This window comes from Athene noctua, chromosome 4 (assembly GCF_965140245.1).
Source record: "Athene noctua chromosome 4, bAthNoc1.hap1.1, whole genome shotgun sequence".
Classification (NCBI taxonomy): domain Eukaryota; kingdom Metazoa; phylum Chordata; class Aves; order Strigiformes; family Strigidae; genus Athene; species Athene noctua.
In genome coordinates this window covers 58,700,475-58,715,565 of record NC_134040.1, presented here as the reverse complement: position 1 = coordinate 58,715,565, position 15,091 = coordinate 58,700,475, and the positions used below count along the sequence as shown (strand labels likewise).

Genomic DNA, 15,091 nt, shown 5'->3' with positions numbered 1-15,091 from the left:
GTTGCAAATTGGCATTGCTTTTATATTACATGAGTTAAGAAGGAAGTGTCTGCTCTAATCAGATAAAAGATGAGTGCTGTCTGACCATGTTGAAGAAAAAGTGGGGTAGATTCTTGGTTTAATCTTGTTATTTTAAAATCAGTGATTCATTAATGGATATACTCTGGAGAAGGGTTTGAAGATGGGAAGAGAAATCTTCTGTTTCTCAAGTTAAGCCTGAGTACAGTAAAGTGAAGTCAGAAGTGTAGTTAGGTGACAGTAAAAGCATTTTAAGATAAAACAAACAACTCGAAGACTACACAATAAAAAACTGAACTACCATGACAGAGAGAATGTTATACTGATGACATATGTGTGTATTCAATGTATGAAGTATACTCAAGCTATATTTATAAAGGCAGAATGATATCTCAGTTTTGTAGGACTCATGCTGAGCACTCCTATTGCAGTCAACCGGTGATATTCTGACTCTGTTAACTGTAAATGAACAGACCAAAGGAGGAATTTGAGTTCTGCAGGAGCAATGTAGATGATCTGAATACCAATTCAAAGCATCTGTGTTAGACTGGGAAAGTAAACGAGATGAATGTGTCCTCTCCAGAATTCTGCAGCCCTTGTGAAGAGTAAGGCATAAATAGTCTTTTGTAACTCTGAAAGATTCCTGTCTTGCAGTTTAATATTCTGTTAATAGAACCTGAACTTTTGCAGCAAGCCCCAAGCTTTCAGTGTGAGTCTGACTGTTCTTTAAATCATTCATCCAAGGGCCTGTTTTGGCTGTAGCTGAGGATGTTTAATGCTGAAGGTTTATGGTACATGAACAGTGCTGTTTAACTATTTGGTTGGTTTATTAAATAAAGGGAAAAAAATACAGTGCAGGAGAAAGACGAGAAAATAAATTATTTCAACCCAATCCTTCCAAGTGTAAATTTTCAATTCTCTAGCTTTATTTTCTGTGCTACATTGTCATATAAATTTCACTGGATGAACTAGAGATCTATTTCAAAAAATCACGAATAATGTATTGAATTGTGTGTGTGAAATGTGTAATAGTTTTTCGGTGAAATGAGTCTCCAATTTTGTGATTGTTGGAGTTCCTGTCTTCTTTTTTGGGGGTCTGTTTCTAAGGTTAATACTAAGTTAAATATCTCTGTGGAGTTTTTATTTAATAATAAAAGTGTTATATTCTCTTGTGAGTTTTGTGACAAGGAAAATATTGAAATATATGTCAGAAAATTTCACTTGGAATTTCTTAATTTCCAGGCCTGTGATTTCAGTTTCTTTGACTTGATTCTGTAGTCCATTCAACAGACAAATCTGGAGTTTTCCCTTTTTTTGGGAGACCTGTATCAATCTCAACTTCAGAATTAGTTTGTATCCTACTATGATTCACTTTTCAGGATTAGCTCATTAACTCAGGATTGACTTTCCTGTGCAGCCACCAGCTGGCTGGTTTACTGACCAGTAGCACAAGTGTTTGGTGGTGTTTGAAGGTTAATAATGTAAAGTTTAGCTGCCTTTGTATCATTATGTCATAAACACTGGTCTGATACAAAAATGACAATATAATACCAGAAGATGTGAATATGTACAAAGTTTGGCAATGCATTAGTTCTAAACCCATCTTCTGAGGCTTGTCAAGTTATTCATTCGTTGCATGACTTCATTTCCAGTAAAACAATGCAGTGTAAATGTGAGGGTAGAAACAATGACAAGAAATTCACTGGTTATAGTGCTTGAAATGTAAAGAGGTAGAGAAAAATGAAAGTGCCAGAAGTAGTAATCTCTCTGCTTTTGGTATTAGTTTAAAACATGCTTGTATGTGCTTTAGTTACCTTGACATTAAATCTCTATTACTTAGCTATTTTCTCATCTGTTATCCGCCAGGAGTTCATAAGCAGGTTAAAAAATATGTTGACCACTTCCCTTTTGCTCTGCATAAAATTTCTGCCCTTACTGATTGTTGGGGTAATGAAGATCAAGGTTCTGAAACAATCTGTTTGAGTGCCAAATGTACTGGTACACTATGCTATTACATGTTGTAGTGTAACCACCAACCACAGTAAAGGATTTCTGTCTAAAAGTGAAAGCTGCCAAATATTTACATGCAGTGTTCATTTATATGCCAACACCCAGGGGAGTCTTTGAGATCTTAATTGGTTTTAATGCTTCTGTAGTACTCACAGTATCTCAGCTAATTTGTGAGAACAAGATGAAAAGTTTAAGGTTTGGTTGAGGAGGTGTATTTTTGAGTGTGTTGTGTTCTTTTCAAGATCGCTAAAGTGAACCTGTGAGGTTTTATGAAACGTTCTCTGTGCTCTAGGCTGTTGCAGCACCAGAGGAGTAATACAGGACAGTGATCTCACGCTGCATTAGCTCTGCTGCTCTCTTCAGGGGCCACTTTGTTTTCCTGTGTCCACAGATACATGGACTCGTGAACCAAACACCATTATCTGTATTAGCCCTCACTTTTTATTTTGGTTCAGATAGTGAGTTTAATATGTAGGATATCCTGAGAAAGCTTTGTCTTGAATTTTATTTGTGATTTTTTGCTTAACTAAATTGATTCTGAGAAACCCAAATAAGAAATTGGTTGGTGTAAAAGTTCATACAGACTCAGCAAAGCTATTCACTGATGTTTTAAAGTCTCTCTTCCAAACATGCAAGCAAAGCAAAGGTCTTTGTTTTCTGTTGGATAGATGAGGAAGTAACTATAATTACATTCCATGCTAATCTGATAGCTGTGATATTAAGACTTTATTTCTGATGTTAAACTCATTCTATTTTTGTTGTTGTATTCATGAGAGTAGAAAACTTTCATTGTGAAATTATTTTATTATTAATTTTTTAATATTCTGCTTGAGACAAGAATATTTGTTGCCATCTGTATGCAGTTATAGTGCATTTGATGATTAATGATCTGCTCAGCCGAGTTTATATCGAGCAGTCTACAAACAAAAAAGTCGTTGTTTTAATATGTATCTGAGAGCAAAGTTTCTATCTCCCAATTGCTATACCCTGAAAAACAACTTTGAACCCTGAAATCTGAGCTTTGCAGTTTTAAACCTTTTCTTAAATTTACAGTGAACAAAAAGCAAACAATGCAGTTCTACAAGTTTGCACCACTGCATAAAATTAAAAATGTGCCTCAAAAATGTCTTTAGTTTAATGCAAATGTATATCAATATGTATGCACCAGGTCTACTTTCTGAGCTACTGAATACATGGAATAAGGCAGAGAAAGTAATGCCTCCATTTTATCTGACCCATTTGGCATCACACACACACACACACACATATATATATATTTTATATATATATATATATTATATATATATATTATATATATATATTATATATATATATATATATATGAGAGCTGCTTGCCTTTCTGTAGGAGAGCATGAAGAATTTGCATGCAGTTTGTGCGTTATCCGAACACACATCAGTGCTTACAGGTAGCTGTTATGACTGAATGGCATTCTAGTTTTAGTTTGAGAGTCCATCACTAAGAAAAGGAAAGAAAAGAATAAGGAGAAAAAAAAGGAGGGCAAGTTATATTTGATGCTCCCCCACCTTGTTTGTTTTCTGAAGTTTTTACTCAATACCTTTACAATGAAATGCTCAAAATTTATGTGTAAATGTTCTTTAAATGTGACCTTCAGGTATATCTGTTACTTCGCTTACTGCTAAGTTGAAATACAGTTTTGAAATAGATTTTTATAGTTTTAAGTCCTTTTTATTTGACAACTAATCATCATAGTAGTTTTTCTTTTAATATTTTTCTGGAGCTTGATTTTTAATTTATTTGATATCACAATGCAGTGCACCTACTTTTTGAGTGGTTTTGGTGAGTGACCCTTGATCAGTGTTGATAATTGCCTTGTTAATAAAATAGACCATAAATTTTTCTCAGTATAGATATGAGAAGAATGAAAAACCTGAGAAATTAAGGACCAGGCCTTTGGCATAACAGCTTTCATTCCAAAAACTTCCTCATATATTTAAGTAACTCAGTCATCCAAAAAAATACTGCAACATGATTGTATTTAGAACATAGCTATAAAGAATTTGCTTGTTTCTTTGTTTTTTGTTTTTAACACTCTAGGTGGCTCTGCATGCATGTGGTGTGGCAACAGACATGGTGATCGAACACTGCATCAAGTCGCGGGCAGCCTTTGTCATTTCTCCTTGTTGTTACGGCTTCATTCAAAACACAGTGAAGTTTAAATATCCACGAAGGTAAACTAAAGCGAACAAGATAAGCTTTAAAATTTCAACTTAAATGAAGGAAGAAAATACAAAAAAGCATGGAATTAATCAACTGAAGATCGTTGCAAGTGTTTAAGCTGAATTGGTTCACAGTTATAATGCAACTGTTTGCGCCTGTTTCTCTTTGCAAACCTGTTCTGAGAGGGAGACAGGTCGGTAATTCCTGTTTTTTTTCTGGATTCATCTATTCATAGTTCAGGAGACTTTATACCATCAACATAGTAGATACAGTATGTGGAAATCTGTGTAATATGCAGACCTTTTACCTTGAAATCACAAAGTTAATAGAAAACTTATGAAAATTATTGTAAGAAGGGGAATTGACATTTTAATGTTGGAGAAAGATGTAAGCAGTCAGCTTAAAGAAGTGGGCCTGCTTTATACCACAGTTTACTGCTTGTGAAACTCTTCTGATTTATTCCCAAGTAGACAAGCTCTCCTGTATTTCAGTTCATGTTTTTAATACTTTTTCAATGAACTGTAGATACTTTGTCATCTTAAAATCTGTCATGTTGGAGATACTTATATATCTTAGGCTTAAGAATTGTAGTGCCTTTGATAAAAATAAAATGTAAAAGGTAAGCATAAAGTGGTAGAAGAGGCTAACAGCTTTCTGAGGCAGAACTAGATGAGGGAAGAGGGTTGTGGGTTGTTTTGTTGTTTTAGTTTGGTTTTTTTTTCCATAAAGCTGAGCTTTGCATTTTGGATGTCCAAGATTAGTCAGATTTAATTTTATTAGGAATTACAACATTGTCTTAGGTATAGATCTGCTAAAATAAGAAACTGAAACATGCTGTCTTGAAAGGAATTAACAAATCTAAAAAAATCTTATGCATCCATTTAAAATATTTTTCATATTTTTTATAATATTGAAGTGTGCTGTCACAGAAGTGCATGGAGAGTAAATATTTAGAATTTATAAGTTTGATAAAATTGTGTTTACAGTGCTTTTTTAATCAATTTGATTCTTCCATCTCTTTATGTGTGTCCAGTTTTGTCTTCTCTTGTGATACAGTAAAACAAATAAGTATTCTTAAGGAAGAGGCAATATAATTTTAAGCCTTTTAAATTTAGCAGGTATATAGCTGTTCTCTGACTTGTTATAAAATTGTCTGGATACTATTTAACTTTTGACATTTTTAGATCATGAAGACTGGAAATGCTCACTAATAGAAGACTTGATGTAGATGCTGCAAGAATGTAGATCACAGTTTTGTGTTTGACAGAATTATGAATCTAACATTGTAATCATATGTAGAAAATTTTCAGCCCTAGTTCAAGCTACATTTTAGGGTTTGCTTTTTCTTTTTGCCTTATTTGATATGATCATAAAACATGATAGCCTGCACATATCCCCATATTTGCCTGGTACAAACAAAACATATGCATGTCTAGAGGTTGTATACATGTAATATAAAGTGTTTGTAACTGTAGAAATCTTGTTAACATTTATAATGATTTAAAGAGAGAATTTTTATGAATAATACAATAGGGACAAAAAAGGTAACACCAGATACACTTTTCCATTTCTAGTGAACTGGGACTCTAATGTTTTCTTGGGTTTTTTTAATGCCTTTCTCTAGGATACAGATATTGCTATTTTGTTTAAAATCTGTTCAAGTATGTAATGATTGCTTCTATGCTCCACCTCTGTTTTTTTAGATGTAAATTGAATTGGTCTTTTTGTTTTTTTCAGTCATCAGTTCAAAGAAATTTTGTCCTACAAGGTATGTAAAAGGGTTGGGTGGGGGAAGAGGGTTATGAGCAGTTTCCTGTGTTTCATTGGGTGTTCTTATCAAATGGAATATAAGTGATTATTTTTTAATTGTAAGGAGAAGCATGTTACGTGAAAAGTTCATTAGTAGTGCAGATGTCATTGTGTTGCTTTTTTCTACCATCCGATTTTTAAAGCTTTTTTTGTCAGTAAAATTAAATAGTTTCCCCACAAGATAACTTTTTAATCATAATGTAAAGCAAATCATTCCTAAGATACTTCAACATGCATCAGTTAACAGTTACAGGTTACCAATTTAATTAGGTTTTAAATACAACTGTTTATACTGTGAAAATGTCTTATAATTTTTTAGGTAAAATTACTGTTTTTATAGATACTAGATTCTGATAAACATTAGATATCTCTGTCTAGTTTATGTCTAGAAGATTGGACATATTGAGTAGGAAGAGCTTATACTCATCAGCAAGAATTGTATACAGTATTGTTTTTAAAATGTTATTCAAAATTATTTCCAAAATATTCAAATGTATTTTGACCCTTGGGAGCCAGGGTCTATGTGGACAGAGACTGAGCAGAAAGTGGGAGAAAGAATCAGAGGCATGCAGATCTGACAGAATGAGATAACAGGTGACAAGAGAGTGAAAAAGGACAAGAGCAGAGCGGTGGACAGCAGACAACTGGTACTGACCTGTTAAGCTTTGCTAGTGCATTTAAACTAGTTGGTGATGAACAACCAGAAATTTGAAGGTTAGATGCGCTTAATGTGGCATAGAAAGAAAATATTTCAATTTAAGAGAAGCAAGGCTATATAGAAACTTTACTGAGTTTACATGTCAAATCCTAGACATGGGTCTTGGTGCTTACAATATAGAAATGTATACTAGAGATGCAGAATAATCCTTTGTAACAGAAATATGAGAGATGGTATTTCTAATATCAAAATGGTTTTTGGAACAGTGAGCATAGCAAGGATGCTATATGCAGCAGAAAAATGGAGATAATCCTCTTTAATCCTCAAGTATGAGGGCATTTTAAAAAATCAGAACATTTCCAGCCATCTTATATAGGGAAGTTCAGTTATCTGGTAATACACTAATCTTCATTACAGTGTGGTTTATGTACACTTTACTAATTTACATGGAAATAAATGCCCACAAATTGAGATGATAAAAGCAGTGCAGTGGATTTGGACCTGCTATTTCTTTTTTATTGATTAACATTCTCTTCAATACATTTATACATTTCTAATGCATAATCACGAAGAACTCAGGTTTAGAAAAAGTTTATTTACTAACATATTATTAAAAGTAGACTTGTTGAAAGTACAGAGGAAGATGATGGCAATTATAAAGTCAAGGATGCCTAGATTATGATAATGTATAATGTCATTAAAGCTTGGTGAAATTTTTTTTTCTTAAGCTGTTAATCCATGGAGGTTTAAATCACAGGATTTGTCAACACTATAGAAGTTCCAACATTTTATTATTTGTATTGCAGAAGAGCATAGGGGCCAAGGACAATACTAAAAAATATTGCTGCTCTTAATAATGTAAGAGCCTATAGAAACAATCTAGGCTGGTTGGTGCCTCAAATAATCCTAGTTATAAATAACTTCTGTTATCCAGCTAGCTATATGCATTTTTATATTTCATATTAATAAATTGTTACAGGTTATTGGCCAGTAGCCAAAGCTGCCATGTGTTAGCCAGACATTGTCTGTGTCAGCCCCCTCCGGTTCCCATTTTAAATTCATTTCTCTTATCTTTCTTTTTAGTGAGATCTAAAAAGACATCCAGAAGTCTGGCAATTCCAAAACTTTTTTGATGAGAACATTATGCTGTAATTCATTAGTTTATAGCTGCAAAGAATAAGGTTATGATAACTGTAGTTTTCTACCGTGATACATTTTGAGACTGTTTGTCAATACGCTTTCCCTGTAGGAGAATTGGAAGGTAAAACTGAATAACTTTGCACATACAGCTTTGAAACTTAATAGGAATTGAAGCCATGGGTTCTAGTAAGCAAGTTAACTGTTTATGCTCACGCAAAATTAGGACAGTTTATAATTCCTTTCATTATTTTAAAAATGCTTTCCTTTTTATTTATGCCAACAGGGAATGTGCCAATTTAATGACTGTGTCATGGGGAAAAGATGTAGTCATAACTTAGGCTCTAGTTTAACTTTTTGGGTCATCTCTGAGGGAAGCCAAGGCATTAGAGTCAGTCCAGATTTTCAGGTTAAGTGGTGAGGCTCACCTTGGCTCTGGTCTAGTCAGATGAGCTGAGAACATGATGTTGCAAAGAGTCCAGGTTGTGTTGGGTGCCTGAAGGCTGGTGACGGGTTCTGTACTAGCGTGGATCTTTTTCCCTGTTCTCTGAATCCCTCTATTTCTCTCCAAGCTGCCTGTTAATGCTGCTTCTCTCCTAGCAGCAGCCACATTGCTTGTGGCTCTCCTTTTCCTCCATTCTCCAGGAGTCACATCTGGGTTTAACGTTTTTAGCTCTTTTGTACTACAAAAATAGCCATATTTGAACTGAACTGACTGGGCATAACATGTTTAAGTTCTAAACATGTTACATGTTCTCATTATGCTTGCATATTTCTTATGGAGCTGTGAGCCGAAAACCTTCACATGAATCAGCTGTACTGAGGAACAAATATCACTGCCTCAAGATATTGTAAATTTATTTGAGTAATATTTTGAGTTTCAAGTAGTGATAATATTTCATTTTATAATATATGGGCAAGGTTTTTTTGTGGTCAGGTGTCTATTAAATTTATTAATTGGGCGGAATGTACTGTGGAGGGAGTTACCATCTTGATTTAGTATGAAGATGGAATTTAATTCTGTTTAGTGGTTCTTTTTTTTTTTTTTTTTTTGGTAAATGAAGCCTTTTGGATGTTTATGTCCCCATAATAAGCTGGAGTAAGTATCCTCTACTTCAGGATACTGAAAGAAGCTGAAGTATCCTTAGGTGAAGTTGTTCACTCCATCTGTTACAGGAACCAAACCTTTAAAATCATCGTTTTATATCAGACAAGAAAAAAGAATTTTTTCTTTTTGATGCATGACACATGTCTTTTTTTTCAGATCTATGACACTATAGGAGACTTGGGAATGTTGTACAGTTCTAAAATGGTTCTGATTTACTCTGTCCTGTACTTAATATTGCAGTTGTCCCTAAGAGCACAGTTGTCATCAGCATTAATTTCATTGCTACACCTTCATGGTTTTTTTTCTCACCATCTGGCTAACTTGCCTTCCTTGGCTTGGCTGGTCTTTGAGAAACCATTATGCTAGCACAGGTGGTGTTGTTTGAAGTCAAATGAGGATGGATTCTGCCTGCTTGTGTAGTGATCTAAGCAGGGAGTAAGGTGGTGGGGCTAACACTCCACTGCACCGTGCCCCTGGGTGACAGGACAGGAAGAAACTAACAGCAGCTGTTGTAGAAGCTTCTGCAGAAACTTAAAGCGGAACAGGGATGGTTTGAAAGTGAACTATGTTCGTTTTGATGTAGGAGACTTTCCTATTCACAGCCAGGTGTATTTTGCCTTCAGGATCTTTTGGGTTGATCCTGAATGGATTTGGCAGACCAGAGGAAGTTTGGCCCACAAGGGTGTTCTTCTGGGATTCAAAATCACTGCTTGGGAGAAATGTGCAGTATTTCAAATCACCTGTTTAAGAATTTTGTCTTGACTGCCTATTGATGCAGAGATGCTGCCCCTTGATGACTGTGCTAAAAAGTCTGTGTTGCTCGTCAGTAATTGAAGGCAAAATTAGTCTGCATATGTCTTTTAAGAATGCTATCTTGTATACATTGCGTCAAATTCCAATTCAGTTGCTTCAGACAATTAGAGAAAATTTACCAAGGAACAAATACTCATCAGTAGAAATGTGGTCATGGTTACAAACACGTGATTTGCACAGACATTTACAAGCCAAAGCGGTATCAGAATTAGGATTTGCACACAGATGGTTTTTCTAGAAATATGATCTTCAACATTATAGCATTTTTGATAGTTTTAAACTTTTAATTAGATTTTTTTTTCTTACTTAATTTGGAAGATGGAAATGCTACTGGACCAAATTTATTTACTTTTTTTTTTCTAGGAGCACATGATCCTTTGCAGATTTGCAGATCAGACAGCTGTTCAGCTTCCACCTGAACGCAGGCTAATCGGTATGAATTTCTGCAGCTGTTGTGTAAACTATCTCAGTAATGAATTGTAAAGGAAGTAGTAGTACATATAGGAACAGGTCATTAAGTTGCTGTCTTCACATAACACTTGAAAAATTTGTGTTTATTCGCATTTCTCCTCTTGCTCTTCTGAACTATGGTATAGAAACTCTTTCAGAATTATCAATATGAGATAGAGGGTTTGCATTTTACTGATTTCTGTTGCTTCACTGTTTTGTTTTTTTTCCCCTCCCACCATTCTCTGAAAAGAATGAGGTGTTTTTAAAAGTTCACTAGAGTCTTGCTATTGCCAGCTTATCTTGCATTAAAAACCACAGGCAATTCATAGTAGTGATTTTCAGTGTGAACCCTTTGTCCTGCTTATAATTGCTGGTGGTAACTCTTAGAAGGGCAAACATCTAATGTCACCTGGAAACAATAAAGCTAAATTGCAGAGCCTGGGTGAGCTTTGGTACAGGCAGGTTTAAGAGCATACAAACCTATTTGGCCCACCTCGTTATTAGAGTCATCATAATAATTTTAGAAAAAGCCCAGAAGGTTTACTGTTTGGGTCTTTGTTTTGTTTTTCAAATAGTGAATAATATTTATAATCTGAAGACTTGGCAAGAATGTAGTTTGGCTTACCCCTTACCTGGGGTACCAGCCTTCCTGTTGTGGGGAATCTTCTGTTATAGCTACAGCAGTGCAGTGCTCAATATCTAACTTTTGGTAGTCAGTTCTGTTACAGGTTTGTATTTATTGCTGTTCTGAGTAAGACCAGCTGCCTTCTGTTGGGTCATTTCTGTTCAATTAACAGCCCAGTAAGTTGATCCCTGATATTTTAGTTTTAGTCAGGTGTCAATGATTTCTGAGGAAAAGAAATGCAAGAAGCTATCATTTAAGATAACTGGAATTTCATTACTCAGAAGGACGGCAAAATACATAGCACTTCAAATATTTGCAATAAGCAAAGACATTTCTTCATTATGTGCAATATTCTAGTATTCTTTGACTTACAGAAGGGTATAATATTCTCCTGTCTGGTATTCACGTTCTGATAGAAGCTATAAACTAGCTTCCAGGTCAGAAAAGACAGAAAGGTCTGGGAACTCTCAGGGTATAATTTTACATTCTTGGCTTGCAAGAAACACTTAGAAAGTATATTAAAGCAGTAGTAGCAAATAATCATAATGTTTTTTAAGAACTTCATTTGAAGAATTCAAAGTATTTCCTATACTTAATGCACCAAAAGAAAATAATACCGATTCTGAGATGACTATTTTACAATAAGTTTTTTGGCTCTTTTGCTATCGTCACAGCATTTGAAAAAAATTTTAAACCCAGCAGTGTTCAGTTACCAGTGTAGCACCCCACATTGTCCTGCTGCTTGCCAGGCAACTGGAAATTGGAAAAGAACCCAAAAGACTTTTTTTTGAAAGACTGTAACTTTTATCTGTTCTCTTTCTTAGATACAGCCTTTTTTTTCCCCACAAATTTAACTTTTATGTTCTTTGCCCTGACAAAAAAGCTAACATAAATCTTATTCCTCTCCCTTCCCCTACATCATTGCTTTTTCTGTTTTAATGAATGTTTTTTCTTTAAGTTCCACATAATGCTGTTCAGGTGAAGATGATTCCCATTTCAGTGTTCTGTTTCAGCTATGATACTGTTTTTATGGGAATCTTGTAGGGGTACTTTTTAAATTTTGCTTGCAAGTAGTTGAAGATTGAATCAGATCAGTATTACAACCATGGTGAGATTTTTTTTTTTTTTTTAATTAATTTTGAGCAATGGATGTTCAGGTAGTGAGAAAACTGTGTAGACTTCATTTAATGAAAATATTCCTGAACAGGTGGAGACTTTTTATTTTCTATTGTAAATGGTGTCAAAATGACTCTGCTACTTTTTGAATATTTTAGGATTGTATTGTAAACTGTATTTTAGCAATTACCACTGAATTTATGTAGCTTTAGTGAAGTGACGAATGATTTTGTTTCATTACCTGTAAGCCCCTAAATCACTAAAGTATGGCATTCTGTCTGTGACTGTCATGGTTGAAACAACAGATTTGTTAAAGGAGTTATCAGCAATTTCAGTAGTATCTGTGAATGTAAAAATATGCAGTTGAACCCAGTTCTGCTACAAACAACAATTCCTTCTTAAATGAAAAAAGTTCTGTGTCCCATTTTCACTGGGTGTGTGTATTTTATCTACTGTATGCAGGAGTGGGACATGAGTGTAAACACACCAAATGTTTTTGTGAACATTGCTACAGCCCACCTGATTTGGTCTGTCAGATCACAGAACTGCTCCATGTATTTCACACTCTTACTGAGAGCACCTAGGGAACCAGGCCCCAGTTGTGACAATTCCAATTGCCCTTTAGTGTGTACACTTTGAATAATAATGATATTGGTGTCAGTGGCAGGAGCGTGTACATGCCATTTTGTTCAGCCAGCCACAGAATGTGATTTTCTATGAAACCACAAATGTAGGAGAATAGTGCCACATGAGGTAATTTATGGAGATCTATCCTGGTTATATAAACTGATAATTTCTCCCCACAACATATAAACCCATACAGGATGGAGCTGGAAAGTTCTTTTTCATGCCTAACCTTATTATTATATCTCTAAATTGTTTCCTACTCAATTACTACCCCTCTCAAATTCCAAGCCACCAACAGAATAGAGTCTAAATGTCATAATGTTGGTGAAGTCAAAATAGTGAATTTCTTTTGTAACTAAGTAATTCAGCTGAGAAGAAGAAAATACTTTTGGCCATTGGCTTGTAGGGGAAAAGCAGAATAGCTTGGACTGAGTACTGTATTAAAGTGTGATGTGCATCTGCTGTTCTGAAATACAAGGATACTGAGGGGCCTGCTTATGCAACATACCCAAAACTTTTGCAGACACCTAACGGATATATATATCAGGGCTTGTAATGGTACAGGCACTCAAGCTCAGTATACATTCAGGTGGGAGAGGCAGACAGTTCCAGAGGGTAGTTTAAAATGCCAGGCTTGTAGCCCAAGGGTAAACAGAATGAGTACTACTGTCTCTTCCCTTCATCTTAAACTCCAAATATATTTAACTGTACAATTCTGTCAGGAACAAGAAAAAAGTTATGATCATTGGCTTAGAGACTGAAGCAAGATTGTGCCTTGTTTGTGACTTGTTACTGACAAAACATTTCAGGGAAGTGCGAAGTCTTTCTTGCAAGAGAGTTTCAAACTGCTGAAAATATGGTCTGACAAATCAATTCTGTATTTCAGAACATAATCAATTATAGTGAGTAAATATGTAAAAACAAATGGCCCCATCACCTTGGCATGGCTGTATCATAATACAAACTTCTAAGAAGAAAAAACCCTTGAATTTATCTTTCCCATTTTTTCTGCAGGTAAATCTGAAATAAGATTAGTTTTCATTAGTAATTTAGTATTTTAGTTTGTAAGAAGTTACATTCATACATCTCAAATCAATTACACTGGATCACTGTTTGGTATTTTAGTCTTTTATTGATATTCAATAACCAGAGATTTTTCAGATTTTAGATGAAAGTACAGGAGGAAAACAGTTACAGTTATAAAGGCAGTAGAAGCGTGGCAATTCAGAGAACTAAGGGGTAAACTAGGCATTTTTTTCTTCCTATGGCTTTCACATTAATGCATGGGTTTTTCTCTAAGTTATGAGAACACTTAAAAATAGTTGTGCCTGTTATGTTTCTCCATATATAAAGAGTTAATAATCCCTCTCAAGGTCTTTGCTGAATGAGGGTTACAAGTCACAGATGTGATTTAGAACTATTAATGACTGTCTATTTGAAGTAAAACAGATTAAAATATTTTTTTAAGTAGATTTGGAACTTATTTTTTAGATGACTTACTGATGTGTTTTCCTAACATTGAATATTGAAGTGTATGTTTCTGATAATGTTTCTAAATTCTTAGAGTTTCCATGCTCTCCTTTGCTGTCGTTTTAGGAAAGCATTGTATGGGGCTTGTGGATCTGGATCGGGCATGGGCTGCGGAAGAACGTAACTACTCTGTCCAAGTTATATCTATGGAGCCAGAGAGTTGTTCTCCAAAGAACAATATGTTTGTGGGCATCCCTACTTAGAGTGTGAAACTTGCATTTGATTTGAAGCTGAACATAAATCTTCAGTGCATAATGACATCCACCAGATACAAGCATAGCTGGGAACTCATCTTGAACCCATTGTGTTTGGAAAAAGAAGCAGCACAAAAAGTCTTAGAAAGTGAACTGCATGCAGAGCATCACAAATTGTACTTGTGTCATTAACTTTTGGTTCTCTTACTGAGAAGTTCCTGGATCTAACAGCTGTGTGTGGCATATATCCATCTGTAAAGGTTTAGAAAAAAGTTGATCTCATTGATTTCCTTTTTAGTAAAACTGCCTTGGCTGCTTCAAAATGGCATTCATGGTCAAAACTGTATTTGTGTTCATAAGCAGAGCAGTTGTCAGCCAATAATGCAGATCACTAGAGGAACAGAAAAGATCAAATTTATGGTGTTAGTGAAGAAGGCTGTGTGACAGGCTTGAATTTGCTAAAGAATTCTGTACTACTGTAGGAAGATCATTTTTAATAAAAGTTTATCAGAATACTTGGGGCATCATTCTATTTATTAAAAATGCATTCTAACTTACTAATCTTTTTAAGAAGACTTAAAAATTATCTTTAAATATTACACAAGGATTCTGTAACCAGGCACTTGAAAGTGTGTTTAGTTAAAGAAACCAAACCCCTTATTATCCATTGATCAGATAACAGGAGCTAGTGATGATGTCAGTGAATGGATACTTCACTGCCACTTCTGCTAGTTGAAGTGTATTGCTTCCTATTCTTAAAAAACTTGCTGTCGGAAGAAATTTTTAAGAACAGTTC

At 34.9% G+C, this 15,091-nt stretch overlaps 1 protein-coding gene across 1 annotated transcript in view; it reads left to right on the top strand.

Moving 5' to 3' along the window:
* The window catches only part of GSTCD (glutathione S-transferase C-terminal domain containing), a 75,410-nt gene extending 60,533 nt beyond the window's left edge, over positions 1 to 14,877 (top strand). The window contains exons 9-12 of the mRNA XM_074903983.1: positions 4,106 to 4,239; positions 5,966 to 5,996; positions 10,117 to 10,186; positions 14,168 to 14,877. Of these exons, the coding sequence (XP_074760084.1) occupies positions 4,106 to 4,239; positions 5,966 to 5,996; positions 10,117 to 10,186; positions 14,168 to 14,304 (372 nt within the window). The 3' untranslated portion in view covers positions 14,305 to 14,877. The remainder of the gene's footprint in view (positions 1 to 4,105; positions 4,240 to 5,965; positions 5,997 to 10,116; positions 10,187 to 14,167) is intronic.
* The last annotated feature ends 214 nt before the right edge of the window (positions 14,878 to 15,091 follow it).